The sequence below is a fragment of the Saccostrea cucullata genome, unplaced genomic scaffold (assembly GCF_032062105.1).
Source record: "Saccostrea cucullata isolate Sc308-1 unplaced genomic scaffold, CSIRO_AGI_Scuc_v1 ctg12430, whole genome shotgun sequence".
Lineage (NCBI taxonomy): Eukaryota > Metazoa > Mollusca > Bivalvia > Ostreida > Ostreidae > Saccostrea > Saccostrea cuccullata.
In genome coordinates this window covers 1-17,255 of record NW_026922554.1, presented here as the reverse complement: position 1 = coordinate 17,255, position 17,255 = coordinate 1, and the positions used below count along the sequence as shown (strand labels likewise).

Genomic DNA, 17,255 nt, shown 5'->3' with positions numbered 1-17,255 from the left:
TTTTTAAAAAGGATGACTCAGAGATCTATAAAATAAAAAGTTGGTGTGGCATTCCTCCTTAAGATCTTACATTGAAATCAAAGCTGTAGAATGAAAAGGGTTTTCAAAGATTTTCACAGAAAAATCCATTTATAGTAACCATGGCAACACCCTTCAATGAAACCAACACCAGATGCTTTATTTCAAGTATCTTAGTGTACTCTACTTCAGTGTCAAGTTATATCGAAATCAGATCAAAACTGTAGGAGGGGTAAGCAATTTGAAAAAATGGTTTACAGATAGACAGACAAACGGACGGATGGTGGACACATTACTTTTGGATAAACTCTTGTCTCTGACCGGTAGAGATAACAAGAGGCCCAGGGGCCACATCGCTCACCTAAGCAATTTACTAGGAAAAAGCACATATATGATCAGAACTGAAAGTTTACTGATTTTGGGGGGGGGCTTGAATTTTAACCTCCCAGGGGGTCATGGTTTGAATCTAGAACTAGAATCTACACTGCCTGGGGATGATTCAATATAAATATCACTAAGCATGGATTCGCAAAACTTGAAAAAGGATTTTAAAAGGTTTCCCTGTATATTCCTGTATAAAACTTTGATTGGTCATTTTGGCCTCACCATACTCCTAGGGGTCATGATTTGAATAAACCTAAATCTATACTACTTGAGGATAATTTCACATGAGTTTCATCTTTCCTGTCTCAATGGTTCACGAGAAGATTTTTATAGATTTTTCCCATATATTTCTATGTAAAACTTTGATCGGCCATTTTGGCCCCAATCTAGCCCCGGGTGTCATGATTTGAACAAACTTGAATCTACACTATTTGAGGATGATTCCACATGAGGTTCATCTTTTCTGAACCAGTGGTTCTTGAGAAGATTTTTTTTAAAATGCCATTAATTTTTCTCTAATTCATAATTATCTCCCCTTGGAAAAGGGTGTGACTCTTCATTTGAACAAACTTAAATCCCCTTTACCCAAGGATACTTTGTAGCAAGTTTGGTTGAAATTGGCCCAGTGGTTCTTTAGAAGAAGATGAAAATGTGAAAAGTTTACAACGATGACAACAGACAACGGACAAATTTTGATAAGAAGAGCTCACTTGAGCCTTTGGCTCAGGTGAGCTAAAAAAAGAAGGGATACACTAACGGATATGACATGTACGGTGATGGTTTCAGGGTTTTGAGGTCACACATGTGACCAAGTAGGACAAAACGACAATTCCAGTTGGTTTATGGTATTTATTTACTAGCCAAAAGAAGGTGGTAAAAACAATCTTCAACATAAAACAAGAATACATTTAGTAAAATGTACAATGTACAATGTACAAATATCTTCTTTGAACACAATTTCATAATAAATTGTACAATAATATTTTTATCTGTTTCACTAACCACAAATTTCATTAAGAATTATCCTGAGCAGTGAACTACCTGTATAACTTGTATCATAAAGTGGCCATCACATGTCTAAATGACCCGAACTTACGGATTAGCCACAACATAGTTGTATGTATTTAACATCACAACGTATGTAAATCAAAAGACATGAATGTAGAACATTTTCATAAACCTGTCCTAATTTAACATGAAGTTTACTTTATCAAAACATTCATTTAAACATAACTCTGTTATGACTAGATCTGCGTTCCATACATTTGCACAAACTAATAGATTTGTCTTTGACTTTAATACTGATGTGCATTCCTGCCGTGCACTTGTACAAAATATTCTCTTGTTAATATAAATTGTAAACAATAGTGCATTTATATACACCTCGAAGATAAAAGTACCCAAAACTGGGTCAAATATGTTGCATGATACAGAAATAGGTAAACACCAACATGCATATAATATACTTATCGAGATAAACAATTCTACAAACCTACATGGATATTATGCAACACTGTAAGGATTTCTCAATGTAAAAAAGTCAAAACAACAACTGGTAATACTTTGTGGCACATGTTCACAACCCCTGTAAACAGCATGTTTACATTCACAAACCGAAAGTACAAAAATGGAGCTCGAGTACCTATTGCGTCTAGCAAAATCAATAATAATCAAACAAAAATCAATTACCTGTCAGTTGGCAATGAGCTATAAGGTGTTTGTTTACATGTCTATTATCTTTAATGATTCATTGATGTGAATACAGCATGGGCTTTGTTTTTTTCCCGCTTTCTGGTTTTCAAAATAAAAACAAAACCAAAACTACTAAGAAAAGATGCAATAATTCCGGAATACATTTATACATATGCAGGTGACTTACTCAAACATACATGTATAAAAATGTAATACTTTACCCTTAACATTGCTTATAGAAAATTTCTTTCAATTACAGATATAACCATCTTGTGAATTTTCAAATTTAAAACTATGATCCTAAAAAAACATACCCTTTTAGAACCCATGACAACAAAAACAGATTCTGAGACTAGCCTATTCCCCTTTTTTAATTTAATAATTAATATGAATGATTTTTATCCTTGAGAACATTTCGTACATGTTTAGCACCGATTTACTATTATCATTACACATATTTTCTTATCACATAATCTTTCTATACTGTCTACCTACCTATTAATTATTTCATTTCAGCTTGCACAGAACATATAAAATCCCAAAATTAAATATTTGAACTTTACAAGTTAAATTTTTTTCACAGCATCACGTATCCTTGAATGTGAGAAGAAGACTGCAATGGATCCCCGTTATTATGCCCAAGACGTCCTCCTCTGTGACCTGTGTCAAAGAGATGCATTACAGAATCATTGTGAATTTTGTCATGTAAACCTCTGTATAGTCTGTGTTGGAAAACATCTCTCTGATTCATCTAAAAGACACAACGTTGTACCATACAAACACCGAACTCCTACTCCTAACACTAACTACCCAAAATGTAAAAACCACACCCAGAAACATTGTGAACTTTACTGTGAGAAATGTGACGTTCCTGTCTGCTCTACCTGCATCTCGTCTGGTAAATATAAAGGACATACAATTACCGATATTCTACAGAAAACAAGATTTAGAAAATGACTTACAAGAATTAGATCAAAAAATCTATCCTACATACGAAGAAATTTCAATAGATCTAAACTCTGAAAAACTAAACTTTGAAACACATTATGGGAAACTGACAAAAGCTGTCACCAAACAAGGAGAGGACTGGCACCGAAAAATTAATGTCATTGTTAACAAAAAGAAATCTGAAATAGATGAGATGAAAACTAAACACCTCGCTATTCTAGATAAACAGGAAAATGAAATCAAACAAATTATTTCTGATGTAAAACAGAGCATTCTTGATCTGAAGAAAATACTGGACTCTATTGATATCACCCTAACCGTTGCGTACAAATCCAAGAATTCTGAATTCAGAAGTTTACCCCCTAAATTCAACGTTTCATTACCAAGTTTCTCTCCTCATCAGATCACCACGGCACAGCTCCATCAAATGTTCGGTTCACTTTCATCATTATCCATTACAACAGATGAACAAAGCTTCACAATGAAGACACCAGAAGCTATATCCTGTTCTCCAGTCAAACCACTGCTTGATGAACCAAAGCTCATCACCACCATAGACACTGGGTATAAATATCTACACAGTGTTACCTGTCTCATTGATGAAGAAATCTGGACATGTGGATTAAACAACATCATGAAACTCTACAACCTTCAGGATGAACTACTAAAGTCAATTCAAACCAAGTCAAGAAGCATACCACGTGACATAGCAGTGACAAGGAGTGGAGGCCTAGTTTATACTGACCCTGATACAAGAACTGTTAACATAATGAAGAATGACCAGATTCAGGAATTGATCAGACTACATGGGTGGAGACCTCTCTATGTCTGTAGTACCTCCTCTGATGACCTCCTGGTTACCATGCTTAGTGGTGATGGAAAACAATCAAAAGTTGTCCGTTACTCTGGTTCCAAAGAAAAACAAACCATTCAGTTTGATAGTGAAGGTAAACCTCTGTTTTCATCTGGTTACTATAAATACATCCGTGAGAATAGGAACATTGATATCTGTGTGGCTGACTGCGTGGCAGGTGCAGTAGTTGTGGTTAATAAAGCAGGAAATCTTCGATTTAGATACACCGGCCATCCATCTACTATCGAGAGATCATTCTGCATCACAACAGACAGCCAGAGTCAAATCCTGACAGCAGACTGTATCAACCACTTTATCCATATAATAGATCAGGACAGATAATGCCTCCGTTACATTGATAACTGTGGTCTACAGCATCCATGGGGTATATGTGTAGATACCAGAGACAACCTCTTCGTGGCTTACTGTAACGGTGGTAAAGTGAAGAAAATTAAATATATGTAAATACTTCATTCATTAAAAATGTAAACAAAAACAAGACATTGAATATATGAGCATGTAAAAATTAACGCAATCAATAATGTCTGTCTGTCTGTCTGCAAAAACTTGAACCTTGGCCATAACTTTTGATTTAGTAGAGCTATGACTTTCATATTTCACTTGTGTATTCCTTGAGGCAAGACTTTTCTTTGGGTACCATCAAATTTGACTTTTTGACCTTGACCTCGAATTTTGACCCACTTTAACACAAAAATTCCAAACTTTTATTTTGGCCATATCTTTTCAACAGTAGTAACCACGACATTTATACTTAACATATGTATTCTTTGTGGAAAGACCTACAACCTTGAGCTTTTGACCTGAACCTTGGAGATTTGCATACATGACTGTAAAAAAAACTTTTAACTTGGCCATAACTTTTGAACAGTTAGGAATAGGACTTTCATACTTTGGAGTTTGACTTACTTTATAAAAAAAATAACCTTGGTCATAACTTTTGAACGGTCAGGGCTAGGACTTCGATACTTTATATATGTATTCTATGTGGCAAGACCTTTCATTGAATATCAATTACCTTTTGACCTTGACCTTGGAGATTTTGTACTTATGAAAAAAATTTAAACTTGGCCATAACTTTTAAACGCTAAGGGCTAGTGATCTCATTCTTCACTTTTATTATCCTTTTAAGAAGATCTTTTATTATATACCAACGACTTTGAATCTTTGACCTTAACCTTGGAGATTGACCTACTTTTAATAAAACACTGATCATACCTTTTCAAGGGATAAGGCTAGTGGATTCATACTTTTGATATTCAATCCTTTTGACAAGACCTTTAATTTGATACAATGGAGCAAGATCTTCGACCTTGACCTTGGATTTTGACCTATTTTTTAAAATTTTTACCTTGGCCATAACTTCTGACCGGTAAGGGTTAGAGCTTCCATAATTTAACATATGTATTTTTTGTGGCAAGACCTTTCATTGGATACCAATGACCTTATCCTTGAAAATTTGTGTACTTATGAAAAAAAAATATCCTTGGCCTACTTTCATATTTCCCACTTGTGTTTCGAATGAGAATACTCTATTTTTCGTACCAATATATTGCATTTGCATTAAAGAAATTTTAATCTTTGCTATGTTGCCATACGGGGGCATCAGTGTTTCACAAACACATCTTGTTATATACAGTTTTAGTCCATGAAATTATTCTTTTAACCTTACTCCTTCATGTAAAACAAATATTTCATCCACTTTATATTTTTTTAAATTAACATCATTAGTGAAAAGTAAAACATCGATTTTACTGAATCAGATAAAAATAAATTTGTAATCATACAACAAAGATTGGTTAACAAAAAGGTACATTATGAGGAGAAAATGTGATATTCTTGTATCAGGGTATTTATGACTATCAAACATGATTTAGAAGTCACAAAAAAGTTTATATAAAACAACCCCAAACAGGCGGTAAGCATTGCAAAAGGCTGTATTCTATGTATTTCCAATCACTTAATTTAATTTTTACTCTGAAATTCCTTTTTTATTTTGTTATGTGATACCTACTCTTTTTCAACACCCTTAAAGTTATACTTTTCTTTATTAATTCACGGGTTAAAGCACCTTATCTGCTACAACATTTGATGTTTTCAAAAAATAAAATTCTAACAATTTTTGAAATTAATAATTTTTAAAAGATGCCACAAAATTTTCAATAATTTTAAATTCTTTCCACTTGTAGAAGCGCATTACTTTAAATATTTTTTTTCCACTTGAGAATGCTTTATTAAAACTTTGGTTCATATTCGCCCCTTGATTCTGGGGAGATCAAAAATTTTACAGACGGTTGTACAACTGTCTGCTCAGATTAAAGCATAAGGTTCATAATGAAAAGGTTACCTAATGATAACAAGCACACTTATTGAGGCCATATTGTTCACTCTCTTCTTCGTATTTTTCCTCACCGCTCTGTTTACTGGGTAAAGCCAGGAAGTCGATGCAATCTTGAGCGTGGAATCCCACCATTTCCTGGTCTGAGGATCTATATGGGGTGTAACCCTGACTATAAAGGAAATAAATTATCAAAATGGTGGCATGGTTGCACTTCATTCTAAATGGTATAAAAGACAAACATAGGTAATCAGAGATTACAGAGATCATCTCAACAAATGTTGTCTTTAGATAAGCCTAAGTCACACAATTAACAAACATTCTGAGAAGTGAACATCCAAAATTTATGCAATTTCGATCTCATAGGGCTTGCAGTTACTTTGGAATAGACCTATCCATAAACTTCAAACTAGTCACCTATCAAGAAAATGTAATTCAAATTCAGAATCTGAAGCCAATTTGAGATTTTCATCCCTTGATGCATCATGTGTGCAAGTTTAGTTGATATAGGCCTTATAGTTACTTGGCGAACAACCAATACCCATACCTTAACCTGCATGGTCCATATTAAGTGTCAAGTTCAGCATCCGAAGCAGTCCATTATTGTGCATCCTTAGATGTATCATCCATAAAAGTTTGCTCAACATATGTCTCAAAATTACTTGGAAATGAAACCTGTATAAAATCTTACCTTTTCATTCATCCAAAGATGTAGGTCAGATTCAGCATCCGAAGCAAGCCTTATAGTATGCATCATTATATGTAATTTTGGTCATTAAAGGGTCATAGCTACTTGGAAATAACTTAAACCTGTTTATTCATCTGGAAATATGGGTCAGATTCAGCATCTGAAAGAAAGCAGAGTGTATGCATCCTTATATGTATCATCAATGCACGTTTGATCATAATAGGGCCAAAGTTACTTAAAAATCAGACCTGCACCAAAAACACGAACCTGTTCACTCATCTGGAAAGAGTAGGTCATATTTAGTATTCGAAGCAAGCCTGGTATTGTGCCACCTAAGATGTATCATCCATGCAAGATTGGTCAACATAGGGCTTATAGTTACTTTGAAATGAGACCTACACCTAAAATGTTAACCTGCTCCAAAACATTAACCTGAGTTTTCCATAGCTGAAATTGCAGAATCTGCATGAAACCTTGACTGGTACGATGAAACACACTAGAAATATCTTTCATGTATGTCTAATCAATATAGGGCATAGAATTTAAGTACTTAAAATGAAATCTTACTATCCATGCAAGTTTGGTCATAATGGGGCTTATATTTACTTGGAAATGAGACCTACACCAAAAATGTTACCCTGCTCCAAAAACATTAACCTGAGTATTCCATAGCTGAAATTGCAGCATCTGAAACCTTCACATATGCTCCCTAAACTTTGTTGAGGAAAGTTAAAAAAATCTTTATTGAATATAGATGGGCAGATCAGTATTCTATTATTTTATTATTTACAATATCCTAATATCCTACCATTGACAGTATCTGATGAGATACGAGTCCAAACGAATTTTCTTGAAATAATCTTGACACCCCCTTCCCGCAATCTAAGATGAATTCTTGGATATCTGTTTTTTGTTCTTGGGTTTTTAAATATTTTTGAGAGGGGGACACCTATGGAGATTGAAAAAAGAAGTTAGGACTGTATTTCAACCAATTTTAATCATTTTTTTAAGCTTTTCTTCATAAAAGTGAGTCTCCTTATATCCATTCTAATTTTGCTACAGCATTTCAGAACAAAAAACAAAATGAAAAATGAAAATATGGTGCCAGTGTATCCAAATATTCTCTGACACAAGGTAGAAGTTTCCTAACAACCCTTGTAAATGCTGTTTTACAACTATTTGATAGTGCCAAGGTGCTGATCAATCCCATACAGATGCCAAAGAACTTTTTCAATTAAGAGGAATAGGAACACACTAAATACTAGTGTTGTTAATTTTTTAACATCCTGAACATTTTCAGCAATGAATCTTGAGAGGAAACCAGTAAAATGGTGACTGTCATATTTAGAAAAAATGTCATGTCCAGTACAATCAATATATTTTGTTATGTAGCTAAAATAACCCAGCATAGTTCAGGTAGCGTTTTAGCTATTTTAACGCAAATATTGCTTTTGATTTAAGAAATACCCCGTAAATTACAAGTTGATAATTTTTTTTTAATTATTAATTTGAAATATTAAATATCAATCACATAAATGCTAATAAACACTTAAAAGCCTGATGGATCTTATTGTTCGAAAGCATCTTTTAACAAGACAATGCAAAATATAACATTACATTTAAGGGGGATGTACAAGCCAATTGGATCTAGTCTGGTGTGAAATAAGAAATGCCAAGAATGCGCTAAATACTCGTCTAAACTAGCCCAAAGTTACTCAAAGTGTTAATGCACTAGTTACCTACTGTTAGAGACCAAAATTAGTAAATAATTAAGTTTATTTTGTTTTAATTAGGAGGAAATTAATCATTGTAGAACTGCGCAGCTACAGCATTCACGAGATGAAAAATGCATTGAAAATGGTGTTAGTTTGATTCATTGATAATATGGCTACAACCATTTGTTTCGCTTTTTTCTCGTCATTATCTAGAATTCTTGAAAATTTGATTTTTCATATGTGTGTCTTCCTGAGACCATGTGTTTATTTCGTCCGCCATTCCTCTGTCGCACAGAGTTCGGATAACATTGATTTTAGAATAAATGCGACCATAAAAACATCAAGACAAGAAATTACTTAGTAATAATCATTAGGTAATATTACTTACTACTTTTATTTGTTGCATCGCTTCGTCTGATTAATGAAAAAACGCGATTTTAACCCCACTCCAGCAAATCGGGAAAAACTGTTCTGTTCACAGCTCGAGTTTCCTAGTAAATATTAATACACTGAGCACGTGCTTGACATGTGCATATATCTGCTGTGGATAGATGCGTTTATAACCATGATTATATTTAATTTTTCGTGGAACAAGTCTTGATAATTTGTTGGTTTCTTTAAAACTCAAGAAAAAGCTAAAAAATGCCCTAAACATATGTGTTTACGTCGGGTCTTTTTTTCTGTGGCAATAGAAGTTATTTTGAAATGGGGCACTGCAAGGAGGATGCTTAGCATTTAATTTGAAAATGTTAAACAATATGCGGTGCATGAAAAACAAATTGCAATTACATGTCTTACATTCGAAAAGTTGGTACATATGTCTATTTTGTTTAGCAGTTAGATAGAAAAAATAGGCAGTTAAAGGATTTCCTTCAGGCACCTCACATAAATAGCTTGATTGTTTGCAATGACCAACACATCGTATGGAGTAATGTTTGGACATAAAAACGCATCATGTCTCATTATGTTGACTACGTTGTAAGCTCTCGATCATTGAACATACGAAGCTTGATAAAATATAAAGAGTTGTTTTTTTTAATTTAGAAGCAATCACAATGTTTGCAAACAAAGGTCCATTGCATATGCAATGTCTATCTATCATCGCAAAAAAATGAGAGACTACCCCTCCCCCCTCCAAAAATCCTATGTTCTTTTTTTCAAAATAGTGCCAAAGATTAAAAAATTTTGCATTACTAAGTATGTGATGGAACATGTACTAGCCTTATAAGACCATTTGTTGTAAATATATTTGGTTGCCCTCTCTCCCGATCTACTGCCTAAAAATGGCCCGACTCAATTTTATTTTACATCCAATAACAGGATTTTTTTTCTTCCGTCAACAAATATGTTTGAATTTTAAGGAATTTTTTTCTCACCATAAATACGGACCCAATAATTTTCCGTGAGTTGGGAGGTCCAGCAAACGTCTTTTTAAAGATGTTATAAAATATTTAATTGTGTTGATTTTTTTCTTTACTCTGTAAAATTGTAATTTTAACAAAACGGGCAAATAGAAAAAAATTATTCATTAAATCTCCTAACCCACTCTGAATGATTTTATTCCTTTTCAAATGTTGCTCCGATGTAATGAAAATTGTAAATGTTTATTTGACAGAGTATACTGGGGGGGGGGGGGGTTGATCAAGAGTAAACGATGTCTTAGGTATTTTATAGTTATATAATTGTTGAAATATTCAAGTATTTTTCAAAGTGTAAATTGGAGACCTTTGATAGCATATTGCTTAATTTAAAAAAAAAAACCCTTTTCAAACTTGCTTTCACCGGGCAACATAACAAGTATCATATTCAACCATCTGCCTTCCTTCACTAAAATGGTCTATCCAATCATTGATTGAATTATTAGGAAGTCATTTGTCTTAATAAACTTTGAACAAATTCTTATACGTTACTTCAAATGCAGTTTTAAGATATACCATAATCATTTTAGTTGTTTATTGAATGAGTTCCACTGACACAACCATTTTTCGTCACAAGTACCTGCATAATGACTTTATTTTCACATTGTGAGCAAAAATTTATTCGGCATATGCAATTTATAGAACTTGAGTGTGTACCATATTTGTTTCTAATCTAAATTGTGGTTTTGTAGATATAGAGATAGTTCGATCACCCCTCGTACTAGTAGATACTAATACAAGGTTTTTCATATCGATTTTATGTGTTTTATTTCTTTGTGTTTCATTGGTGATAATTAAACTTTTGATAGATATTATAAGTCATCTGTGGCAAACTTACAAACTCTTAATTTTAAACTTTGATGGTGCTCATTTTTCCTTACCTGGAATCAAAAAGTTTATTTCAATACGTACACTATTTAACAACTGGTTGATAATAATACTAAATAAATTACTTCAAGCCACACTTTAACACAATTCCTCTTTGAAAAGTGTTCATATTATTTCAACTGTAATTCTCTTCTACATTTAAAGATTGTTATGTCCCTCCATATTAAGAAGAGGTCTGGAAAACAAAATTCTGTGCTAAAAATAGACCACGTGCTGCTATCAATGAACTACTTTCAGGGTTCTTTACACTCTTTTTAAAGACAACGATACCTTGTTTTGAACTTAAAATTATCATTTAAAAGTGCAAAATTTAGACATTTTCTCAACAAATGGTTGTAGAGAGAACATTAATGCACACTTTGCGTATTTTTTTGGATTTTTTAAGGCTCTGCTGAATTCTGTAGCTGCGCAGTTCTTAGGAGCATATCAAAAGCACTTTTCTGCAAAAGTATAGATTATATATGCACAACATGCATTCAGTTATGCATATTTATTGTATCTTTATCATAAGGGTTTAGAATTTGATCAAAATATAATGTACTTTAGCCATTTGAAGAAATGTTTACATTTTGTTCTCACTGCACTAAATATGGCCGTACATCCCCCTTAATGTAAGAAACCAAAAATATTGTTAACATGGATGACTAATTCCCAATTCAGAGATCTGTTTCTTTTGTAAACTGTTGACATTGTACAGTAAATATTTGATATAAATATTTCTTATAATCACATCATATATCACATCAAAGCTAGTTTCTATCAAACAGAACTAATTTTAACAATGTGACATGTGTTCGTGAATAACATTAATTGTTTCTCCACCAATATCAGGAGGCTTTAAGTTGTTTTAGATTTTATGTAAAAGAGAGAAAAAATACCATAACTATCTTTTGTTAATGAATAATGTAATGTGACCTTGATTATTTCTACATCAAAAATAATATTACAAACATCAGTGATTGAATATATATTGAAACATGTTATAAACCTTCCAATAATGATTGTATATTTTCTTAAGATTTACCTATAATACAGCTGTATAATTTCTGTAGAGAATCTTTTATGTATTGTATAAAATTACCTATAACAGTGTTGTATTTTTTTCTCTAGAGACTCTTTCGTGTTCATATTCTTTCTGTTTCCATAGGAAATAGGTAGTTCATAATCCGGACCATAAGCCATAAAGTACTGAAATTAGTGAAATGAAGAATTCTAAGTCTCCTAATTAAAACATGTCCCAGATAAATGATAAATATATGTTTTGGATGACTGTTTAAATGAATTGTGATCCTATGCAGTCCAAAGTCATACTGTACATTCATTAAATTTACACACTACACACAGTTAAACAATAAATTCAAATTTGAGATGAAGATAATTTTAAGGACTAATTGAATTACCTATTTATCACTTCTTTTAAAATGAGAAATATTAGAAACCAAAAAAATAACATTTCTTATTTTCTAAATGTTTTAATTTTGAAAGAATAAAAATTACATTGTGCACCATTCTCTATTTTAAATAAGATAACATGGCTTGATATCTTCTCATGATATATATGGCTGATATTTCCATTTCTTTGATGAAAAAATCATATTCATCTGCTTACACAGTTTGTACTGAAACTATTTCGTCCACTTTAAAATCTACTTAAATTTTCAGCTGATTCTTTCTGTTTCAAAAAATAAATTTATGCAGAAAAATTCAATATATCAACTGAAAACATGTTTCAGTGCAGTAGCAAAGTCAAGCCTTACCTTAAGATCTGGGACATCCTGAGGGAGTTTCCGTCCACAAATGACTGCAGTTAGATGAGCCCAACATCTGGCTGTGTTAGCATTGTGGTAACCTCCTAAAAACACAGGAGTTGAATAAAAACACAGGAGTTGGATAAAAATCATATCCAATTACAAATCATGGGAGTTTTTTTTATTCCATGTTTAATACTTCACAATCGATGCTTTACACTGTTTTTATACGGTACTCTGCTATATTTTACATCATGCTACGCAAAACCATTGTGACGTCATAACTGCACTTCAGTGTGGGGAATGAAAACGATATCAAATGAGCTATATCCGCAGGATAAATGGGTAAACATGGGATAAAAAGATATTTTGCATTTAGTCTTGTGTTTTCAATCTTAAAGTGTAGCCTGATTTTCCCTTTCGTTTACAGAGTCAAACATAGAAGAAACTTCGACGTTATCTGTCAGTGAAATTTTGAGATACTGAGAATAAAACATTTAAAATATTGATATTTCCAAAATCACTTTGACACACCAATGGTATTTAAGATATCCATGTTCAAGTTCTGTTGCATTTATATACAATTTCTTCCAGTGTTCATTGTAAGCACTGTGTGTTTTATTCTCACCTCTTCCTAATACAAGAGTTGGCAGCTTCCACTGTATTAAGAACTGTAGACATCGGCTGTACGCTGTGTAAGTAAGATTAAAGGAGTCCATAGGGTCCCCACTGAGACCATCAGCCCCACACAGACACGCCATGACCGGTGGGACGATCACTTCTTGGACCTTGTGTAGGACTCTGTCAAAGAAATAACTAGATTCCTGTACTATTTATATCAAATAAGAATTATTGCACACTGCATGGAGTTAGAGGGATATCTACCCCCACCACTCTAACAAAACATACAGGTAACACGGAGAACCATTTTTATATCAATATATGTCTGATAGTATGATTAATGAATATACCAAAATTTGAACATAATTAGACTGTCATCATAATTTTTTATGTATAGAATAAAAGGCAGCAGACAAATTGATTAACGTAAGTGAGCAAAACCTTATATTTACGTCTAAAAGCTGTTGCTAAGATAAACCTACCTTATCATAATAAGCAATGTTCAGTATACTACAATGACACAAAAATTATTTCATTGCTAGGTACTCTATATCTTTACCTGCAGACCAAAGGAACAAACTCTTCATTTCTCATGCTATCCAGAAGTGGAATGTTAACAGTGTATCCCTTCCCTTTACCCACTCCTGTGTCATTTAACCCTCAAGATTCTAAACAGGTGTTAAATAATACACTGATGTATGAGAATATTTTTTTCAGTATTTATATTCATAAATATAGAATTTAAATCAGTCTAAAATCAAATATTCATTGAAATACTGCATATTTGAATGAGAAACTTGAGCATTCCTAAAAATTTCTGTGACTTAGCAGGTAAAATTTTGAGGCAGTAAAATGACACAAACCTGGGAAGAAACCCGGGGAATGTTTGTGAACTGATACTGTCTTCACCCTGGAAGATGTAAAAAATGCTTCATCCACACCTATTACGAAAAACATCGTGAAAAGTCAAAAGAGCCAACAAACAATAGTAAGTATGGATAGAAATGATATCCGCAGGGATTAATAAAGAATTTTTAAAATTACAGTATACTTACCATCAGCGTTGAATGTTTGATAAATATATATAAATTTTACTTTTTAGATGAATGTTTCATAAAAACAACTGAGAGGAATCTTTCAAAATGTGATAAAAATATCATGTATTCTGGATCGTTTCCCCAATTGTTATTTCTATATGTAGACTATGAAAATTCAGAGAGAATCAGAATAAGTGAATTTAACACTAACCATCTCCATGATGCACATCTAGGTCAATGTATAGAACTCAATAGAACTCAAACTTCTCTCTCAATTTTAAGATGGTAAGAACAGTGTCATTGACATAGCAAAATCCTGATGCTGTGTGTCTGAAAAATAAATGTTTACCAAGATTTCTTCACTCATCTATAAATACATGGTTTTGAACAAAGTTTATGTCACTCCAAAGGCATGTACAAAGCAAGGGAAATACGCCTTAAGGATCTGTATATAATATTTGGACCTTTCCTCACTTTTAATGCGAAAACTTTCTGAATAATGATATCTTGCAGAGTAAGGACTCCAAGCTAATCCTTACTCCATGGGTTCGAATCCCATAGTGGGACACAGAGACAAGTCCTTCGGATGGGACCGTATTAAAAAAAAGTTCCATGTCACAGAATGAGCTCACATAAAAAAGATCCATGAATGCTTGATGGCCCTGCGTGCCTAGCAGAGAACAAATTTGCATGTCTCTTCCTGCAAAGCATGACATCCCAATATAAGTGAAAATTCTTTAGATTCTCAAGAAGGATTCTAAACAACGAACCAACAAATCATACTTTTAAATTCACGAAAACACACTGCATAAAAAACTCCTTCAGGGGATGTAAGTGAAGTAGACATACCAAATATAAAGTCTACCTTTCATGGTTCAAAAGTTATGATGATGGTTAAAATTTGAAAACAAGCTATTTTTAGCATATAGACCAGAGTGAAGGCCACAAATTCATTGACATTTGTATCGTTGAAAAGAGCTTAATTAGTAGAGAAAGTTTACTAAATATGAGGTCTCTTAATTTCATGGTTCAAAAGTTACAGCAAAGGTTAAAGTTTGCAGGAAAAAAACTCTTTTAGCATAAAGGTCACGGTAAAGGGCACAAGGTCATTGACCTTGGTGTCATTTAAAACAGCTTCATTAGTGGAGTATGTACACCAAATATGAAGACTATGTCTTTGATGATTCAAAACTTATGACAAAGGTTAAAATTTGCAGACAAAAATAGACAGACCCAGACAGGACAGAAACAATTAATGCCCTGGATCTATCGATCAAGGTGCATTAAATATAAAGTTGGCTAGTCTAAGACCTTAACCTTCTCAGCTAATAATTAACCTAAACCTAATCACCTTAACAAAGTTAGCATCATGTAGTTTAAGATCTAAACAAAGTTGTTCAATTTTTTCAATAAAAATATCATACATGAGTCATTATTATAAATGTTTTTGCTTTATATGTCACTTACCTCTTTAAATATAAAAACAAATCATATTTAAAGAGCGATATATGGTAAGTGTCTCAATTGGCCCCTTAAAATGAGTATCTTAATTTTACTTTATATATAGCTTTGACTTGTACAGCTATATATGCGACCTTTATTGGTCATTTTCATTTTGATCAAAACGCCGTTATTTTAGAAGTATGACATCATAAAAATCAAATTTCCCGCCATTTTAGTTTTTTGGTATAAAACTGGTTATTTTCAAGCAGTTTTTCTTCCAGAAAATATAGAGCGCGGCCTAGAACAAGATTTATATTTTTACCAAAGATGTAGCTATCCAATACTGATAAGTGACAGAAAAATTATTCATGTTCTACACTGCGCTCTATGTTTCCCATAAGAAAAAACATCAAGAAAAGGGCATATTTTTGGGTTTTTTTTGTTAGATAGCAAAAATAGCATCATTTCTCATGTCATTTACAGCTAGAGAGAGTGCATATAAATGTGAAAAATATATTAGAAATACTTCTAATATAATCTCTTCTTCAAAATAAATATCAATTAAACATATCTGAATGTCATTCTAAAATGTTGATTTTTAGGGGGCCAAAATTGGCTCTTACCATATATACTCCTTTGCAGATATCATATCATACAGCAGGTATAAATACAACTACTCTAAGCTCTACATAAAACCCTTATTGCTTATACCCTTGCTTTATACAACACTGTTTGCCTCCAAAACATCCATTACTGTAATTTCATTAATATTCTTGAGCATCAATTTTTGTGGATTTAGTAGAAATCTCAGTTTGAGGATAGTTACGTATTTAATTCATGGATAATGGTCATACCAAAAAAAAACTGTCACCTTTGCATTTTTTTCTCTATCCATATGCAGGTACATTGTATGCTTCAGCGGGGAGCTTTAAAACAATCTCACAACACAGTAGACATCCAGTCCTGTTTGATCACTTGAGAATAATTTAACACATTCCTAAAAAAATCATATTGATTTAATGTCTGTATTAAAATCTAAGGGCGAATTTGTTGCACATAAACTGGTTTGGGTTTTGGTTTAAGGTTTGAAACTAGTTTTTCAAACTGGTTTAAATTTCAATCCGGTTTACCTCGGTAAAACAAATGAACAGTTTACATGGTTTATACAAGATGGCGTCAAAAAGATGCAGAACAACAAATATACAGTATTAACCAAATTACACATGTAAATTTTGTTAAAATCTTTTTCTTAATAAAAGAATCCAAGAAATTATAACGTATTTTATATTCCTTGATTATCTTACTAAGTTAAAGTGCAGTATTTATATTTTTAATGCCTCAAAGATTAATCAAATGAACAATTTCCACATCTTTTACAAATGGAAAGATAAACACTCGGGTATTTATAATTACTCTTTAGATTTCCAATATTTAAGCACTGGGTGC

At 32.7% G+C, this 17,255-nt stretch overlaps 2 protein-coding genes across 2 annotated transcripts; one reads left to right on the top strand and one right to left on the bottom strand.

Annotated features, from left to right (window-relative positions):
• Nucleotides 1–2,815: 2,815 nt before the first annotated feature.
• On the top strand, nt 2,816–4,237 carry LOC134261948 (uncharacterized; the record flags this gene model as incomplete). Its single annotated transcript, XM_062744330.1, has 2 exons — nt 2,816–3,914; nt 4,074–4,237. Coding segments are annotated over 2 exons (1,263 nt in total), but the record flags the coding sequence as incomplete, so codon positions are not given.
• Nucleotides 4,238–6,260: 2,023 nt separating this feature from the next.
• On the bottom strand, nt 6,261–14,616 carry LOC134261947 (histone deacetylase 8-like). The gene is made up of 7 exons (XM_062744329.1): nt 14,578–14,616; nt 14,193–14,270; nt 13,889–13,997; nt 13,337–13,509; nt 12,718–12,812; nt 12,042–12,148; nt 6,261–6,423 (listed from the first exon to the last, which is right to left on the bottom strand). Exons 3-7 carry the CDS (start codon nt 13,921–13,923, stop codon nt 6,261–6,263), a joined length of 573 nt encoding a protein of 190 aa, XP_062600313.1. The 5' UTR covers nt 13,924–13,997; nt 14,193–14,270; nt 14,578–14,616.
• Nucleotides 14,617–17,255: the final 2,639 nt, after the last annotated feature.